This window comes from Aspergillus ibericus (assembly GCF_003184845.1).
Source record: "Aspergillus ibericus CBS 121593 unplaced genomic scaffold BO80scaffold_18, whole genome shotgun sequence".
NCBI lineage: Eukaryota > Fungi > Ascomycota > Eurotiomycetes > Eurotiales > Aspergillaceae > Aspergillus > Aspergillus ibericus.
Window position 1 is genome coordinate 68,798 of NW_020292116.1, and position 18,125 is coordinate 86,922.

An 18,125-nucleotide genomic window follows, 5' to 3' on the forward strand; every position below is an offset into this window, starting at 1 on the left:
TCTGTTTTAGTAGGAGTTAAATAGTAGAGTAGATTAATAAATTTCTTGTACTTGAGGATTTAGTAGGTCCGGGCTATATAAGACTATAATTTAGCTTTAGAAAAGGTCTGATGAAGCTTGTATTATTAATTAAAAATAGCTATATTTATTTTTTTAAAATATTTTTAATAATTTCTTTTCTTTTCTTCCTCTCAGAGCCTTGTAAATATATTATTAAATTTAATATTTATATATTTTTTTTATTTACTAATCTCAGTATTTGTAGTATTTTTTATATATTTATAGTTTTAATTATAAATTTCCATAGTTAATATATAATAGATTCTTCAAAGATGATGGATCTTTAAATCTATAATAATTTTTTTAACTTGGATAGTTGTTAATTTAATAAATATAGTTTTATTTACTAGTAAAATTATTAATCTTAGCTCACGTTAAATAATCTTATTTAATTAATATTTATGAAATGTTGCTGCTGTATTAAAATTAACTATTTTATTAAAATAATATTTTATAGTATTAAATTTGTGATTTGCGATTTAATTATAGATTAAAAATAGAGTATTATTTAAGTTAATATTTATATAAGTTATAAAAAATATGTAGTACTAAAGGTGGTCTTATTATTAATAGTATTAATTATATTATGTTAGAATATTTTTTATATAAAATTATATTTTTAGCTATTTTATACTATAATTTGTTTGATATATTAGCTCTAGATTTTAGACTTTAGAGAGTATGAATCAGATATCTTATAGTCCTGGGAAGTATATTCAGGCTTATAGAAGACTAATATATCTATTTTTTTTTTATTTTTAGCTGGATGCTTTTTTGATGATTAGAAATTAGTACTATATATATATAGAATATATCTTAAATAGTAGTTTTAAAAATATTATTATATATTATTAGTGCCAGGAGCTGTGATAGTATGTTAAAAATTAAATTATTTTTATATTTGATAATATATCTCTTTCTAGTAATTAAATAAGTATATAGTATTATTTTATTATTATATTACTTAATGATTTATAGCTGAAACTTCCTTTCTTTTTCTTTAGTATGTAGGATAGATATAATAATAACTAAGATATAATAATGTCCAGGCACTAGGTTATAAATAATATAAAACTCTATATACTACTAAAGAATAGTATTTATCTTTTTATTTTTATTAAAATACTTATTATCTATAACATTGGAATAATTTAATTAATAATTATTATTACTTATTATTTCCACTTCCGAGTTAGAATATAAGCTTATTTTAAATATTGAGTCTCTTTCTATATAATTATTATTTTATAAGTTAATTTTAGTACTTGGATCACACAGGGACTTCTTAATAGAAGATAAAGATATTTTAAACTTAGCTAATATATTTATAGGTAATATTAAAGTACTATCTATCTAAAATTAAAGATAGTATTTTATATTAAAAAAAGATATGGCTTGACTGGCAGAGATGCAGGATAAATTAAATTTTAAAAAAATATAAAAATATTATTTTTTATTTGTAAATACCGACTCACAATCTATAAAATAAAATATAAGATATTATAAAAGATTCTCTGATTGGCTTATTAGTTTTAGTAATAGGTATTTATATAAAGCTATTTTTAAATTAATAATATTTATATATTAAAGTTTGCTATTAGATAGATCTTATGAATAAGTATTTAGAGATTATTATTTATATTAAAGTAATCTCTTCTTATATCTATATCCATTTTCTGGTGGTTTTTTAAAGAGTATAATCTTTTTAAAGTTCTCTAGTAGTTGGTAAACGCGCTATGGGCTTTAATAGATTCTTTAAAATTTTTTTTAATCTAGTTAAACCAGGGTTTGATGTTTGCTGAAGTTATATTTTTTAAGAGATTATCTAAGTTTAGATATACTTTAGTACAGAATCTATTAATAATAGAAGTAAATAATACCGTGATAAAACTAGAGATTTAGTTAATTAAATAATACTTTATTTATTTTCCTCTCACTGATGCCGCAGAAATATTAATATTTAATAAATATTTTAGTAATATTAGTCTATTTTTTAAGTGCAGCTTTTGCCGCTACGTATAGTATAAATAAAACTTATAGCTAGAGTTATTATCTCCTAGAGCATGTTTTCTCTAAGGAAGGTCTAAATATATTATTATATATAAAAACTGCTTGATAGTAATAGGAAAAAGTAAGGAAAAGAATAGATAATATTACTAGAAAAAAAAATAATTATAACTATTTATATATATTTAGAATAGTTATTTTTTACTAAAGAAGGCCTACTCACCACTCTTGGTCCCGCGAACATCCCTGAGTAATGGAGTCTTAGTAAACCTTTACTAAGCTATCTCAGTAATACAGCTGCTGAGGGCTGCTGAGACCTGTAGTAGATCCTGGCTTAGCCGTATTGCTGTTACGTCGCTGCCCGTGTAAGTTTGGCCCTTTAAAACAGCGCCCATTGATTTCCATTTCAGGTTTAGCTTCTGGGGCCAGGGTGTCCGACAATGGCGACCAGGATGGCCGTATTTGGCGACCCCGGCACCTAAAGGTACATTCAATATAGATATCTTCTGTATAGTATTACCAGATGGCCCGCCTGACCGTGTGGCCCGCGCGACCGTTGTTTACGTTAACTATTATCGTGGTGGGATTGTGCACAATAATAAGCTATGAGCATAACCACGTGTGTCAAGTCTATTCTGCATACATTTCATGTATTATGTACCATAGAAAACTCTGGCCACCCTCATTTACAAGCAGGTAGCTCTCTATAACTTCCACACTAAATTCTTGGCAGTGGGGCGCGAAGACAATTGTTATGTGTTTCAGAGTCAGTGGAATTTCGAGACAAACTGTACAGCTTTTGTAACGCACTCCTATGTCCAGGATGTATCTGATCGGACAGATGCAGTTAATTATTCTCTGCCTTCACACTGATACAGTGTATGACTTCATGTTCTTATCATGAATATAATACTAAGGACATATCCTCACCTGCCATACAAGCCAACATGTAGATTCTTGGTATGGATACTTATATATAAAAGAAACCCGTGCCGTTATCCTATATTAGTTTTATATTAATATTAGTTCTTTAGATTTTATAAGAAAGAGAACAATCTTAATAATCATACATCTAACTAATAATATAGTGTAATAATCTTGTATTATAAGACAGACACCTGCTCCTATTATCATAAAAGTAGGATTAATTCTAAGATTACTAAACCTTATAGTAGAACTATTGCGCGGTTAAAGAAGTTTAGTAAAATATAGAAAATCATTATTTATAGATAGTATTTCTAATCTATACTAGCTGCGAAGGATAGGATAGTTATTTATTACTACTCTTATCTTAAGGTATATTCTAGTATAAAAAATCTTATATATAGGAGCACAATCCAGGCAGTAGTTTATTATAGAATAAAGAAATAATATAAGCTCTGCTGGATACCGCTGCTCAAGTTAATACTTAAGAAAGATATTATAGTAATATATTACAAGCCGTAGTAAGAAATAGATAAATATATTTAATATAAATATAACTAAATACTAGCGCAGACGTCAATATTCATGGAGGTATTTATAAAGATACTTTAACAGTAGCTACAAGACGAAAGAACACAGAGATTTTTTAATATTCTTTTGTAAGTTGGCGCAAAAGATGACTTAAGCGAAAGCAAGGGTTTGGATGGATCTGATGTGACTGAAGCAGATAACGATGTGGTCTTCACTCATTAGTTGACTAATATTGCTTACATCATGCACCATCCCCGATTAACAGTTAGTTAGCGTTTTTTATAATATAGGGGTATCAAGTCTTAAGTGCACGTGACTATAAAGATGAATAGAATAAACCTTACCATATTATTTTTTTAAATACCCATAGATTATTTGGAAATCTGATAATAACCTATCTCTTATATATTACAGAGATACATACAAAATATTAGATCTTTAATAAGTATATATATATGTAATTTATGTATATATTACTATTATATATTTCTCTTAGCAGGTTTTAGATTGGAGGTTAAAATCTAACCCGCGATTTAATAAGGTCTAGAATAGAGAATTAACCTCTAAATATAAGTGGGATCTAAGATATATCAATTAAGTCTGTGTACCTAGCAGACCAGTGTCTAGCAGTAACTTAAAGTTATTATTTTTTATATATCTTTGAATATGGTAATATACTTGTACTATAGGTTGGGCATCTTATTACTTTATATTATATTTATTTTTTAATCTCAAGATGAGTGCAGCCTCCGGGCTAGAAAAAAATAAAGCTTAAAAATTAAAATTACTTCTTTTTAGGAACGCAAAAGAAGGCGCCATTTTATTATATAATATTACCTTTATATACCAGAGTCAAATACTCAGTAAGAAAAAAGTTTATAATAATATTATCAGATATAAATAGGTTCCGGGCTCAGCAAATGACAAGGAATGTAAAAATAGATCTTAATATATATACTTTTTTTTATAGCTAGAAAAACTTAAAATAATTATCCAACTATTCTTATAGTTACTGTTATATAGAAGGATACTACTATAATAAATAAATATTAATAATTTTTATAGTGATATACTGATACTTAAGATTTTATATAGCTAAGTCTTATATATTCTTCAGCTATAGGGCTGCGTAAGTAGAGAGAAAATTTAAAATAATAAATAATTTAGACAATTCTTAATTAGAACATCTTCCTAAATAACTATAGTAGATTGAGGAGGGCTAGATAATGGTAAACTTTTATAGTATTTAGGCAGCTAGATAAACTATAACATGAGTATATTTCTTCCATATTTCTGATGAGGGTTAAACCTTTCAAAAAAGATAATATTATAAAAGTATTGATATCTAGTATAGTATTAAAGTATCTACCTATACTGAGGAATTAGTTCTTATTATTTTCATTCTTTATTTAGTTTTTGGGGGGGAATGATCTATAAAAATCTTGAGATTATAGGATGGAAAGTTATGGCTTAAATAAGTTATTTCCACAAGATATTAGACTTATATAATTATTTAACTAAAAAAATAACTAAATATAGTATTATATAGGGTGACATAGATAAAGCTAAACAATACTTGATAAATTAAATATTATTTATAAGATATTTGAGAGTTTGTATAGCAGCTGAGACAATAAAATTACTATATAATATTAGTATTATGCTGGTATTCTTTACATCTGAAAGTTTATTATAACTAAATATTTAATCATTTTTTAGTCATATTTAGTATACTATTTAAGTGGCTCTTCTTACTATTATTCTTCTTTTTTCTTATTTTTAATCCTTGAAAGCCTTAACTCTAATCATTATTATCTTTAAGATTATAGTAAATCTTTAAGTTGGTCTTTTTATAATTAACTAGAAGAAGCTTAGTGCGGGTAGTTCTAATTAGAAATAAATAATATAAAATATTTACAATGTTATATTCTTTGGACAATGCTTTAAAATATTTTTCTTTGTTATAGTCTTCAGTAGGCTTAGATTGGGTAACTAGAATCAATTATTCACGTGAAAACTTATTATTATTTTTTATCTTATTCCCGCTACTGGTAATTCTAAGAATGTTTTATAAGTATAAGATTATTATAGCTTTACTAAATACTGGATTATCTATAATTTTCTTGTAGAATTTATTTAGTTAGAATATTATTTTATCCTACACAAAGCTCCTAGAAAGTATAGAATCTAAATAGTGATAAAACTATTCTTGATTCTCAGGTAATTTTGAAAATATCAACCAGACTCTTAAAAGGATCTGGAAAATTAATATGGTTTTAATAAAAATTATAATGTACTTTTGGGCAAGTACATCGAGGTTGTCTATCTTATATTTTTTAGTAGCTTAGTAAATCTGGATACTTCTCTTATACTTAAATTTAATATTATATAACTCTATTTAGGTTTCTGTATAAAGACTGTTTCATATTTTCTTTTATATGGGAAATGTATGATAGTGTAGCTAACATCCGCGTTAATCTCTAATTAAAATACGTGGATTTTAAGACTATCTAGCTTGGGCTAGCAGATGCCCTGGTATATAATTTTCTAGAATAGAATATTTCTTATTTCTAATAGTAATAATAATAATCTTTAATTATTTATAGGGACTATGATAGAGGCAAGAGGATTATTATATATTATTAAAGATAGAGTATAATTATTTTATAATAATTTTAGCTAGTCGTAATATATTGCTGAGCTTTTTATAAAAGCTATAGATACTTTTTTCTTAAATATTAAGTTTTTTTTATTCGTGGTTGGTTGGAAGTTTGGTTATAAATAGAAAAAAAGATATAATTTAAGTAGAGCTTTAAAATAAAGGATTTGAGAATAATTAGACACGTGTAGAGGCCAACTCCTTATAATTATAGAATTTAGGAGATTAAAGGTTCTAGTTATCTAATTTATTTAATCTAGTGCTAAGACCTCTCCCTAAGAATCACACAGGAGAATATTGCGATAATATAAAGTAAAAAATAGGACTAGGTATTTTCTAATAGGCTGTCTTAATATAGACATGCTATCTGAGTAATAGATACTTCTTATATGATAGTCTTACTAATATTCTAGTATTCTTTGTAGAAGAGGTCTCTGACTCGAAGAAGAGTATATGTAAGTATATTTCTAATATATTATATTAAAATAAAAAAAGACTGAAGGATATTTATTATAAGTACTAAAGTAGTATAAGAAAGAGCTAACTCTATTTAGTAATTAAAATACCTTACTAGAAACCTGCTGAACTAGTAATTATATTTATATATTTTAATCTTCTACTAGTTTAAAACAGAGGGAATGCTATATATAGATTTTTTATAATTAAATTCTTAGCCTGAAAGTTATAAAGGTATATAAAATATATACCCTCTATATAATATAATTATTTCTTAGCATGTTATTGAGACGGCCATTCAACACAACAAAATGAGGTCGTATTGGTGCTAACTACTCTAGAACTTTAAGCGTAAGGGGGAAAATAGAAAACAGGAAGTGTTATAGGTACTTACTTGAAGAAAATGATAGTAAAATAAACAAAATAAACATGGTTATATGATTTTAAATGAGGCTACCATTATATCACTCTCTTATTTAGACCTGACTGCTCTCAGTTAGAAAGATATTATTATTATTATAATCTGCAGCGAATTTATTATTCTCCGTGGCTATGATCTATATAGGAAGTTATTTAAATAGTCTAAGATAGTCTGGATAATAGATATAAAAATCACGTAAATAGAAAGATACATTCTTAAAGTTATTAATAGGATACTATTTATAGTTATTTTTATTAGAATCTATTTATTTAACGTGGTACTACAGAGTTCTTGTTTATAGGTAGCTCTTTAAGATCTATTCTATTTTTTACTTGGTATAATTATCAATCTTAATTAAAGAAGTCTAGTCTAAGATCTATCTAGATAGTAGCTCTAAAGTACTGCAAAGATAGAGTTTATTAGAATAAAAGATAGAATAGATTTTTATATTATCAAATAATTAAATTTAGAATATATAACTAATTTTCTTAGTAATAGTTACTAGGCTATACTAGTTTTTTAATAATTTCTGGAAGGGTTATCTCTAATATTAATTTTTAATATCTATATAAATCTTATCTCTAACATTAAAATTTACGGATTAATACTGTTGGTTAACTATATAGATCTAAATTTATTAAATAATTTATATATCTTTCTTTATTAGCTTCTATATCTGTTTTATATAGTGAGCTAGGGCTTAGATTTGTTATTAATTAATAATATTTATAATAGAGGTTTGGGGAGGTGTTTAATTAAAGAAAATATAAGATTTATATCTTTATTTAATTATAAAGGATAATAATCCTGTAGATTCCTGGGACAAGACTGTAAAAATAAAATTAATTAATAGTAAGAGTTCTAATTAGTTATTTTAATAATGATTTATAAAAAAAATAAATCTTTGTGCTGTGTATTAATTTATAATTTTAATTTATTTATTAATTTAAAAATAATATATTATTAAAAGCTTGAATTTTACTTACAGTATATAGTATAACTTATTCTAGAATTCTAATATAAATTATTTTTTTAATCTGATATAATTATATCTAGAAGTCCTGACTAAGAGTATATGTATTCTAGAAAAAACTAAGCTATATTTTATATAAATATAGTCTTTATATATAGTATTAAAATAATCTGTTTACTCAGGTGGTCCACGACAATAAATATAATATTAAAATTATAATAGTTTTTTAAAAATATTTAGAAGGTTATTAATAAATGCTATCCTGGGTAGTCTAAGATTAGTAAAGATTATAGAAATTTTAAAAAAAAATTCTATTATATATTCTTCTATTTATAAATTAAGTAATTATTTAAGTAATAATATATATTCTAATTCTAGATATTCTAGTAGTATTAGTATTTTATAAGATCTAGTATCTTTATTCGACCTAGATATATAAATAATAATTAATAATAAATTTTATCTAGTAGTTAGGTGCGTAAGTCCCCATTATCTAGGATTATTAATAAATTATTAAAGAATAAAAATCTATTTTCTATAGTATATTTTTTTTACTGTGATAGGTTCTTTTCTAATAAAATTCTAGAGAAAAATAATTCTAATTAACTACTAAAAATTAATTTATGATCTATAGATGTTCCTATACGGGGGCGAGAATAGTTAGAGATTTAGAAATAGTTAAAAAAAATATATTCTATTTTTTAAGTACTCTAGGGGTAATAGGATTTGTTTATAGTATTATATTAAATCTTACTTACTATTATTTTTATAGATTAATATATTTATTAAAATATTATGCTTCCCAGGATGGAATTAGATTAAAAAATAATATTAAAAAAGAAACTTAGCCTATTATGTTTAATAAATATTTAGTCTTTTAATAGTTATAAAATACTCTAAGGCTTGGTAGTTAGTTAGGATACTAAAATAATTTATATATTAAAATCTTTTTAATTCTAGTTATTATTTCTCTAAAGTATAAATAATCACTAGTAGTTTTTTATTATAAATATCATAGTTATATTCTGTAGAGAATATAATCTTAAAAAAATAGTTTACTAGATATTAAGCTCTATTTACTAGTTATAAGAGTATCTTTATAATAACTTTATTAGTGGCATCTGTTTTAACATAAATAAGAAGTGTGGGATTGTAATAAGTGAAAATAAAAATTAAAATTAGTATTTTCTTAAATATCTTGAAAGCTTTGGTATAGATATAATTTTAGTTAAAAATAATATTTTTTTAAATTAATTATATTAAAGGCTGGGTTATTCTACTATAAGTTTTAATAAATCTTTAGTAGAAGTTGTAAAAATTTAAAAATAATTAAATTTTTTATATAGTTATTAGAGTTACTTATTTAATAATAATAGTAATTTTTAATAGATTCACCCGGATACTATTAATAGTAATAATAAATTTTAAGAACTTAGTCTTTATAATATGGAACTTATACTTATAAATAATAGTCTATAAGCCTGTAGCTTATAGTTTTTTAAATATTAAATATATATATAATTTATATTTAGTTATATTATTACTACAAATTAACACATCATTAATATAGACTATAATAAACTTATTTAAATACTCTATTAAAATTTCGTTAATGAGCGGTTGGAAGACAGTAGGTCTATTAATAAATTTAAATAAAAAAACTTAATACTTGAATAGGCTATATTATATTTTAAAAATTATAAAATCCTCTAAAGCTAGATTTATTCTAATCTAGTAGAAACTTTAATATATATTAAATTTAATAAAGATTCTTGTATTGCGCAGGCAGTCTATTATTTTATTAATAAAAAATAAAAAATATAGATTCTTCTTAGTTAAAATATTTAGTTTTTAATAATTTATATAAAAATAGAGACCTTCTCTAGACTTTCAGGCCATTAGGATAGGAGATATAAAAAATATAAAATTTAATATAATAAATTTTTTAGCTAAATTTTTTATAATATAATTATAGAAGGCTTGTAGCTCTTCCATTATTATCTTATAAAAAAAATAATACTTAGAAAATTATCATTCTCTAACTAAATCTTATAATTATAGTACTAGAATAGAAATAATATATCAGACTTCTTCTTAGAAAAGATATCTACTAGATTATAATATTACTTAGGAAGGATTTTTTTAATTTTATTTTTTTTATTTATATATAAAATTTCTAGTTTCTCTATGAGAGCTTTTTTAATAGTATTAAATAAGATAATAAAGGTCTCTATCTCTAAGTATTTTAAATATTATTAGAAACCAGCCATTTTAATAAAAGCTATTTCTTTATAGGGGAGTCTGATCGGGACAAGCTTTAGTTTAGACTTTAAAATTCTAGAAGAAAGATAGTATTAATAATTTTTTTTATTTAAATTATATTTTATTTTTGTCAGGACCTTGTACAGGTTATTTTAATTAGTATAGAAAAAAATTAATAATAGTTATAAAGACTTTAACTATTTATCTTCTAGCTATATTTTATAATCCCTTTAGACTATATTTTATTAATATTTATAATCCACCGGAGACCACTCCAGGATAGTCTAGGAAATATTTATAAAAAATCTAGTTTTTATCTTATTTTTTAATATTAGCTGGCTCGGCTAGATTAATTAATAATTCTAGTAATCTAGTAAGATATTATATTTAGTAAATTATATTTTTTTAAGAATAGTATCATGCTTTTCCAGGTCTAGTATAAAAAAAAATTTAAGAATTAGCGGCTGTTGACTATAAGATTTAATTAGATTATATATATTAGATTAATAATCTATTTTCTATTAAAATTTATAATTAGGGTTGCTTTTTTTACAAATAGTATTAAGATTTTAAAATATTAAGTTAATTTAATAATAAATTAAATATCTATTACTGAGTAGGTATTAGTTCTAAAATTAGTAAGTATATAAATAGGAATAACAATACTATTTTTAAAGAATAAAATAATGATTATAAAACTATTACTATTATTTTTTAGTAGATTTTATAAATCTACTATACTTACTTAAACTTTTAGCTCGTCTAGAATAGAGATTTTTTCTAGATATTATTTTTTATTGATTTAGGTTTCTCCGTAGAAGCTTCTAGAGTTTTTATTTATATAGTTTTCTTAAGATATTTTTTGCTTTTATAATCAGGCTCCTTATAGTAAAAATATTTTTTATTTTTTATTAAGGTTTTTCTAGTCTCCAGCTTTATATTTAAAGTATAAATTAAAGTTTTAGAAGCAGCGTTCTCAGAGTTTAGAATATTAAAAAAGGTATAAGAATTGCGGGATTCACTATAACTACTAATAATAATAGTATTATTTCTAGTATAACTTTTTATTAGATTCTTAATTAAATTAGTAGAGTTTGTATACTTTTCTATATAATTATTAAAAGAGTAATATTTATTGTTAAAGCTATATATAATAGATTTCTTTAGTTTAGAAAGTAGTTTATTATATAAATTTCTTTTTTAGAAGTTTTTACTAATTCCAGCTTCCACCGCGAGATAATAGAAAGTAGAGATAAAAGTATAAAATTTTTTTTTAATTTTTATATATAGGTTCTGGTACTGATAGCAGGTATTATAGATTTTATAAGAATTAGTAAAGATAGTTTTTAGATATTTTAGTATATTCTTAGTATTGTTGTAAGGATTAGTCGTACTTAAATAAAGTTTAAATATTAAATATCTTCTTATATTACTCTCATAATAACTAGTAATATAAACTTTATATATTACTAGAATAGTAAATTAGTTTATATTAATTTTTAGCTTTTAATGTATAGCCAGCACCTAATCTTTAAAAGAGATATTTTTTTTATTATTGAATAGAGATAGATTAGAGATCTTTATTATTTTTTTAGACTCGGAGATAGTTATATTTTAAGAATTAATTAAAGTCTAATAGGTAACCTACACTGTGAAAGTATTTTATTTTCTAGTAATATTATTCTATTTTTTAATAATATTATTTTATTTTTAAGTAAGAGCAGTTATTTCCTAGCTTTATTAGTCTTATTTATTAAGGAGCTTGTCTCTTTTAGCTTCCAGAGTATTAAAAATTTTTAGAAAAATTTTAAAAATCTACTTCAGATCTCTCTTATATTAGTTATCGAATTTAGTTTAATTAAACCTATTTTTCTAGTCTGGTTCATCAGGCAGTATTATGGAAAGTTATCAGTTATTTTTAAGACTAGGAGTCTAGCTACTTTCTCTAGCTATTTTATTTATTTATTTGGTTAGGTGGGCCTTTTAGCTGTTAGGTGTTATTAAGAATGTAAGATAAAGATTACTAATAGTTTAGTAAGAATCAGCTATATATAGTAGTAAAAAAAGAATCAAGAATAATATTTAAAGTTATAAAATAGCTGTTTAATATAATAAAATAAGATTGTATTAGTGCTAATTACTCTAGAACTTTAAGTGTAAGGGGGAAAATGGAAAATAGGAAGTATTATAGATATTTACTTGAAGAAAATGATAGTAAAATAAATAAAATAAATATAGTCACATGATCCTGAATGAGGCTGCCGTCACAGTTATTATTATTGAAGTAATATATATACTTTACAGGATTTTTTAATATAAATATCACACTTGAATAACTTGTGAATAAGATAAATTAACTAATATATATAATACATACAGTAAGCAGATAATAGAATTTAAGCTTATAATAATATTAATAGTAGTAGGATAATTAACCGCAGTACATGCAAAAGATACCTATAATTTTAAATTACTGTAAATCTAAGTTAAATAGTATAATCACTTCTTCTAACTAATTAAGATCAAGTAAATTGAGATGTTACCATAGAAAATCATATTCTAAATAGAAATAATGGAAAGATCTATAATCTAATAAAGCTATTATACTTATACTAGTAACTATATTTATCTTCTAACTATTTAGCAGAGTACTGGATAAATAGATATTTTAGTTATATAATTTACTATAGTAAAGTTAATGCTGGCTCCAGACATAATATTATACAGGAACTTAAGATTGGGAATTCTTTAAAGAGATTATAAAATAGGTCTTATATTTAGAGTTTTTTTAAATAATATATAGCGTACTAAGCTAACTAGTCTAATCTTATCTATAGATAAGATTTAGTGGATGTCTTTAACTATATATAGAAATATAATAGATTAAATTTTTCTAAGAGTATGTTTTAAAAGAAAATAATATTATTTTTATAGAGTTTTATTTCTATTTTTTTTCTCTTTATATTACTTGTGTAAGTAGACTTAGTATTATAAATTAAATATAATTATCTAATTTATTTTTAGAAGATATTATTGAATTCTCTTCCTCTATATTCTAGATCTTTAAAAATCGGGATGATTTATAAATAAAGATTAGTTTTTTAGTTTATACTTTTTCTTTTTTTTTTGAATCTTGACTTTAAGTGTATTATAGAATATTAAAAGATTATTTTATATTTAGTTCTTTAAGAAAAGGTTCCTATCTTCTATGAATAATAGTAAGTAATTTCTTTTAATTAAACTTATATTTAAGTCTAGAAACTGCTATTTTATTTTAATTAGGAAAAGACAGTAATAGTATAGATTTATTTTTAAGAATATATATTATTTCCAGATAGAATCTTTTATATTTACTGTATTATATACTTATATATTTTATAATATTTAGAAATTGATAACTCAGGGACTAGTTCTATGAGTTATTATTTTTATAAGAGCTATAAGAAATAAATATTTTTAAATATTTTTAAGTAAATAATTAGATAGATGCTGGTTAAAGGATTTTTATAGGTAAGTTTATATTTACTATATTCTCTATAGTATTTATTTTAAAATTTTATTTTTGGTTGGGATTCTGGGGCTTATAATAAATCTATTTTTATTAATATTAAAAAATATTTTTAAGTTTCTATAGTCTACAATAAAAGGGAGTTTCTTGATTAAGTTCTATATTTTCTTATTATTTGTTGTCTGCTATTTCGAACTATTAAATATATTTAATTTAAATAAATAATTAATTTTACTGTTTTAGTGTTCTCCTGAAAGCTTAGTATTCTTTATTATATATAAATTAAAGATTGTTTTCTAGAATTGTTAGAAGAGATATATATTTATTTATTATTAAAGTTTCTAGACACGGGGCGAATGTTGATTATAATTAATTATTAGACGAGTTTAGATTAAAAAGTATTTTTTATTTTGATTGGATATTTTTTTATAGAAGAGATAGATTACTATAAAATTTTATTAGGTTTTTAATTAGTATCTAGATTCTATACTGGTAAGAATCTAGTTAAGATTATCTTAAAAGTTTTATAGAAATATAGACTTATTTATTGATTGCTGGGTATGACTATTAATAATATAAGTAATAATAATATAATATTTAATACTATTATATTATAATTCTGGACTTAGCTTAGTTAGAGTATTTATTTTTATAATATTTTAATAGACTCTGATTTTATAAAGATTATTTAAAACTAATATTATATCCTCTGCCTTATATTATTTAATTTTTTATAAATATTTTTCTTCTGAAACTTTGTATTGAGATTATAAATAATACTATTAATTGTATATAAAAAAATAATAATAGGAATCTAGAAGTTTTTTCTAGTATTTTTTAGATAATTAAAAAGATATGTATTAGGATAGTCTTTTATAAAGGACTTTTATAAGATTTTTAGAAGATTTTTTTGAGAAGGTTTCTATGGAAGGCTTCCATAGGATTTTATAAAAATTTATTCTAATTTTTAAATATAGATTTAAAAGATTATATGGTTTGTGAATACTAGTTCTTAATATTAAAAAAAGTTCTAGTTTATTTAATGATTAGAATTTGTTTTAATATATTATTTTTTTCTTAACTGTAAAACTTGATGGAATTTAATTTACTTTATAATTTATTATACTATTAAACTATATATAGTTATTAAAAGCTTTATCTAGTATTAGAATTATAATAATATTGATTATTTTTATTTTACTTTAATTAAATGGAAGTAGTTGGAATATTTTCTTAAATTTTTATATTTATTTTTTCTTTTTATTTTCTGTTTATTAGAGAATAGTGGGTTTACTGTTCATAAGGTCTATAATATTTATAATAGATTTTTTAACTATCTTGATTAGTTAATTAATTAATTAGTATGGAAGCACGTATTTTAAAAAAAGAAGATTTTTTAGGATTTAGAGGATATATATTAGAAGTTTTAAAAAGACTATTACTATATTTACTAAATTAAAGGCTATGTTTATATAATTGTAATTATCTTTGATCTAATATTTAAGTTTAAAAAATTCAAAAAGTGCCTGGTTTGATGATAATATTAATTAATATTTTAAATATTAAATTGTTTTTAAGAAGGTGTTCTATTTTTACTACTAATAAAATCTTATTATTAATATACTATTTACTGTCTTTAGCATATTTTTGGGTTTGGATAAGATTTTTTATAATATTTTAAAATATTAAAAACTCTTGTTTTCTACAGCGACTTTTAAGGAATTTAAGACTTATCTTAATATTAAAGGTATGTAGATAATCTAGATTTTTAAAATAATATTAATTTTTTTTTAAGAATTATAGGGTATTTTGATATCTTTATTTATTAGAAGTTTTACTAAGATTAGTTTCTAATTTTCTATTATATGGTTAGGGACTTCTTAATAATCATAACTAATAATGTGTGATAGATAGAACGGTTCGGATGGAGGTCTTATCTTATCGGCACCGGCCCGACCGATGTCCTGGTCCTGTAGTAGCCCAGCTAGTGTGACCCGGGTCTTTCGGGTGACGTACTGGGGTGGTCATGGTAGTCGTGAGGTCATCGGTGGCGGTTCGGGAGCTCCTCATCTACCATAAGGCAACGCTCCTCAGTGTTAGGTTACTGATCCTCAAGGATCAGTCTCTATCTGTGGATATAGGCTACATTGTCGTTACCAGTCGAATCCTACACGTTTGGTGGCCAGTTCCTTACCTAGTCGACAGGCCGTCTACCCTGACAAGTAGATCCTATCACATTATGTTAATATTAAATATGTTTTTAATAGTTCTTAGGATATCTACTACTATTACTAGAGTTATTTATATCTTAAGATTATTAAAGTATTTATACTCTAGATATATACTAATTGTTTTACTATAGATAAGAAGTATTAGAATATTCTTGATAATATTATTTTAGATTCTATTATATTTACAGCCACGGATCAAGAAGATGATAAGTCTATAATAACTTTTTATATTAGTGAGAATGAGGATATAAATAATCTTGAAGATGATCTAGAGAATAAATTATTATTGAAAATAAAAGATTTAGTTTTATCTTAGTTTATTGATATTACATGAACCTAAGTATAGGTATATATTTAGATTTTATGATTTTTATACTATCATGATCACTAACTTGGATAATATAAGAAATAATTTAGATAGTATTTAAATCTTCTGTATTAGCAGTCTAGCCTGAATAGATATTTATATTATTTATATTTTTAGTATTATCTGTAGAAGTTTTTTATAGAATTTACTAGATTATTGATATATTGTACTTACTAGCCAGGAAATATCTAAAAGATTATAAATTAATGATTAATTAATCTATTATCTTATTCTAAGAATACTGTAATTAAAAGTATATTATATTAGATAAATTATTCTTGTAAAAGCTCTGTATAAATTACTAATTAATCTGTAGTTAGTAATCTATCTAGATTATCTGATTTTCTTGATTTGTGGTTAAGGATGGTTAAAGTGACTACTTAACCTTAATCTGACTTTAACTGTACGGTTAAGAGGATCTTTATACTTTAATCTGACTGCTAGGTTACGGTCAGGTTATGGTTAAGGTATAACGGTCAGGTATAACCACTCTAAAACTACCTATTATCAAATTTTTAGGTTTCTATAATCTATAGTTCATGAGAGCACCGCACTCTAAAAATTAATTCCGCCGTACTCTATGCCAAGACTTTTCTCCCATATAAACTACCCGCACCCTAATTCCGCCGCATATGCGATCCCCTAACCCCAGTAGGTTAGAACATACAAGTTTTTTTTAATTAAAGTATTTAATTTTTAATAATCTATATAAAAATAGAGACCTCCTCTAGACTTTCAGACCATCACAATAAAAGATATAAAAAATATAAAACTTAATATAATAAATTTTTTATCTAGATTCTTTATAATATAATCACGGGAGGCTTGCAACTTTTCTACTATTATCTTATAAAAAAAATAATATCTAAAGGATTCTTACCCTCTAACTAAATCTTATAATTATAATACTAGAATGGAGATAGCGTGTTAAATTCTTTCTTTAAAATATTTACTAAATTATAGTATTATTTAGGAAAGATTTTTTTAATTTTATTTTTCTTACTTATATATAAAGTCTCTAGTTTCTCTACGAGAGCCTTCTTAATAGTATTAAGGTAATAAAAATCTCTATCTCTAAATTCTTTAAATATTATTAGAACCTAGTTATTCTAATAAAAGCTATCTCTCTATAAAAAAATCTAATTAAAGTAGGCTTTAGTTCAGGTTTTAAAATTCTAAAAAAAAATAGTACTAGTAACTCTCTCTAACTAAATTATATTCTATCTTTATTAAAATCTTATATAAGCTGCTTTAATTAATACAGAAAAAAATTAATAATAATTATAAAAATTTTAGTTATTCGTCTTTTAACTACATCTTATAATTTCTTTAGATTATATTTTATTAATATTTATAATCCACCAAAGACCACTCTAGGATAGTTTAAAAAATACTCATAAAAAATTTAGCTTTTATTTTATTTTTTAATATTAGCTAATTTAACTAGATTAGTCAGCAATTCTAATAATCTAGTAAAATATTATATTTAATAAACTATATTTTTTTAAGAATAGTATCATACCTTTCCAGGTCTATTATAAGAAAAAAAATATTTAAAAATTAATAATTATTAATTATAAGATTTAATTAGATTACATGTATTAAATTAGTAGTTTACTTTCTATTAAAACTTATGACTAGAATTATCTTCTTTAAAGATAATATTAAAATTTTAAAGTATTAGATTAATTTAATAGTAAACTAAGTATCTATTACTAAATAAATA

General features: G+C 22.9%; 1 protein-coding gene across 1 annotated transcript; it reads right to left on the reverse strand.

Annotated features, from left to right (window-relative positions):
* Nucleotides 1–9,519: 9,519 nt before the first annotated feature.
* BO80DRAFT_354751 (uncharacterized protein) lies at nt 9,520–9,693 on the reverse strand (the record flags this gene model as incomplete). Its single annotated transcript, XM_025715717.1, has 1 exon — nt 9,520–9,693. A coding segment is annotated over one exon (174 nt), but the record flags the coding sequence as incomplete, so codon positions are not given.
* Nucleotides 9,694–18,125: the final 8,432 nt, after the last annotated feature.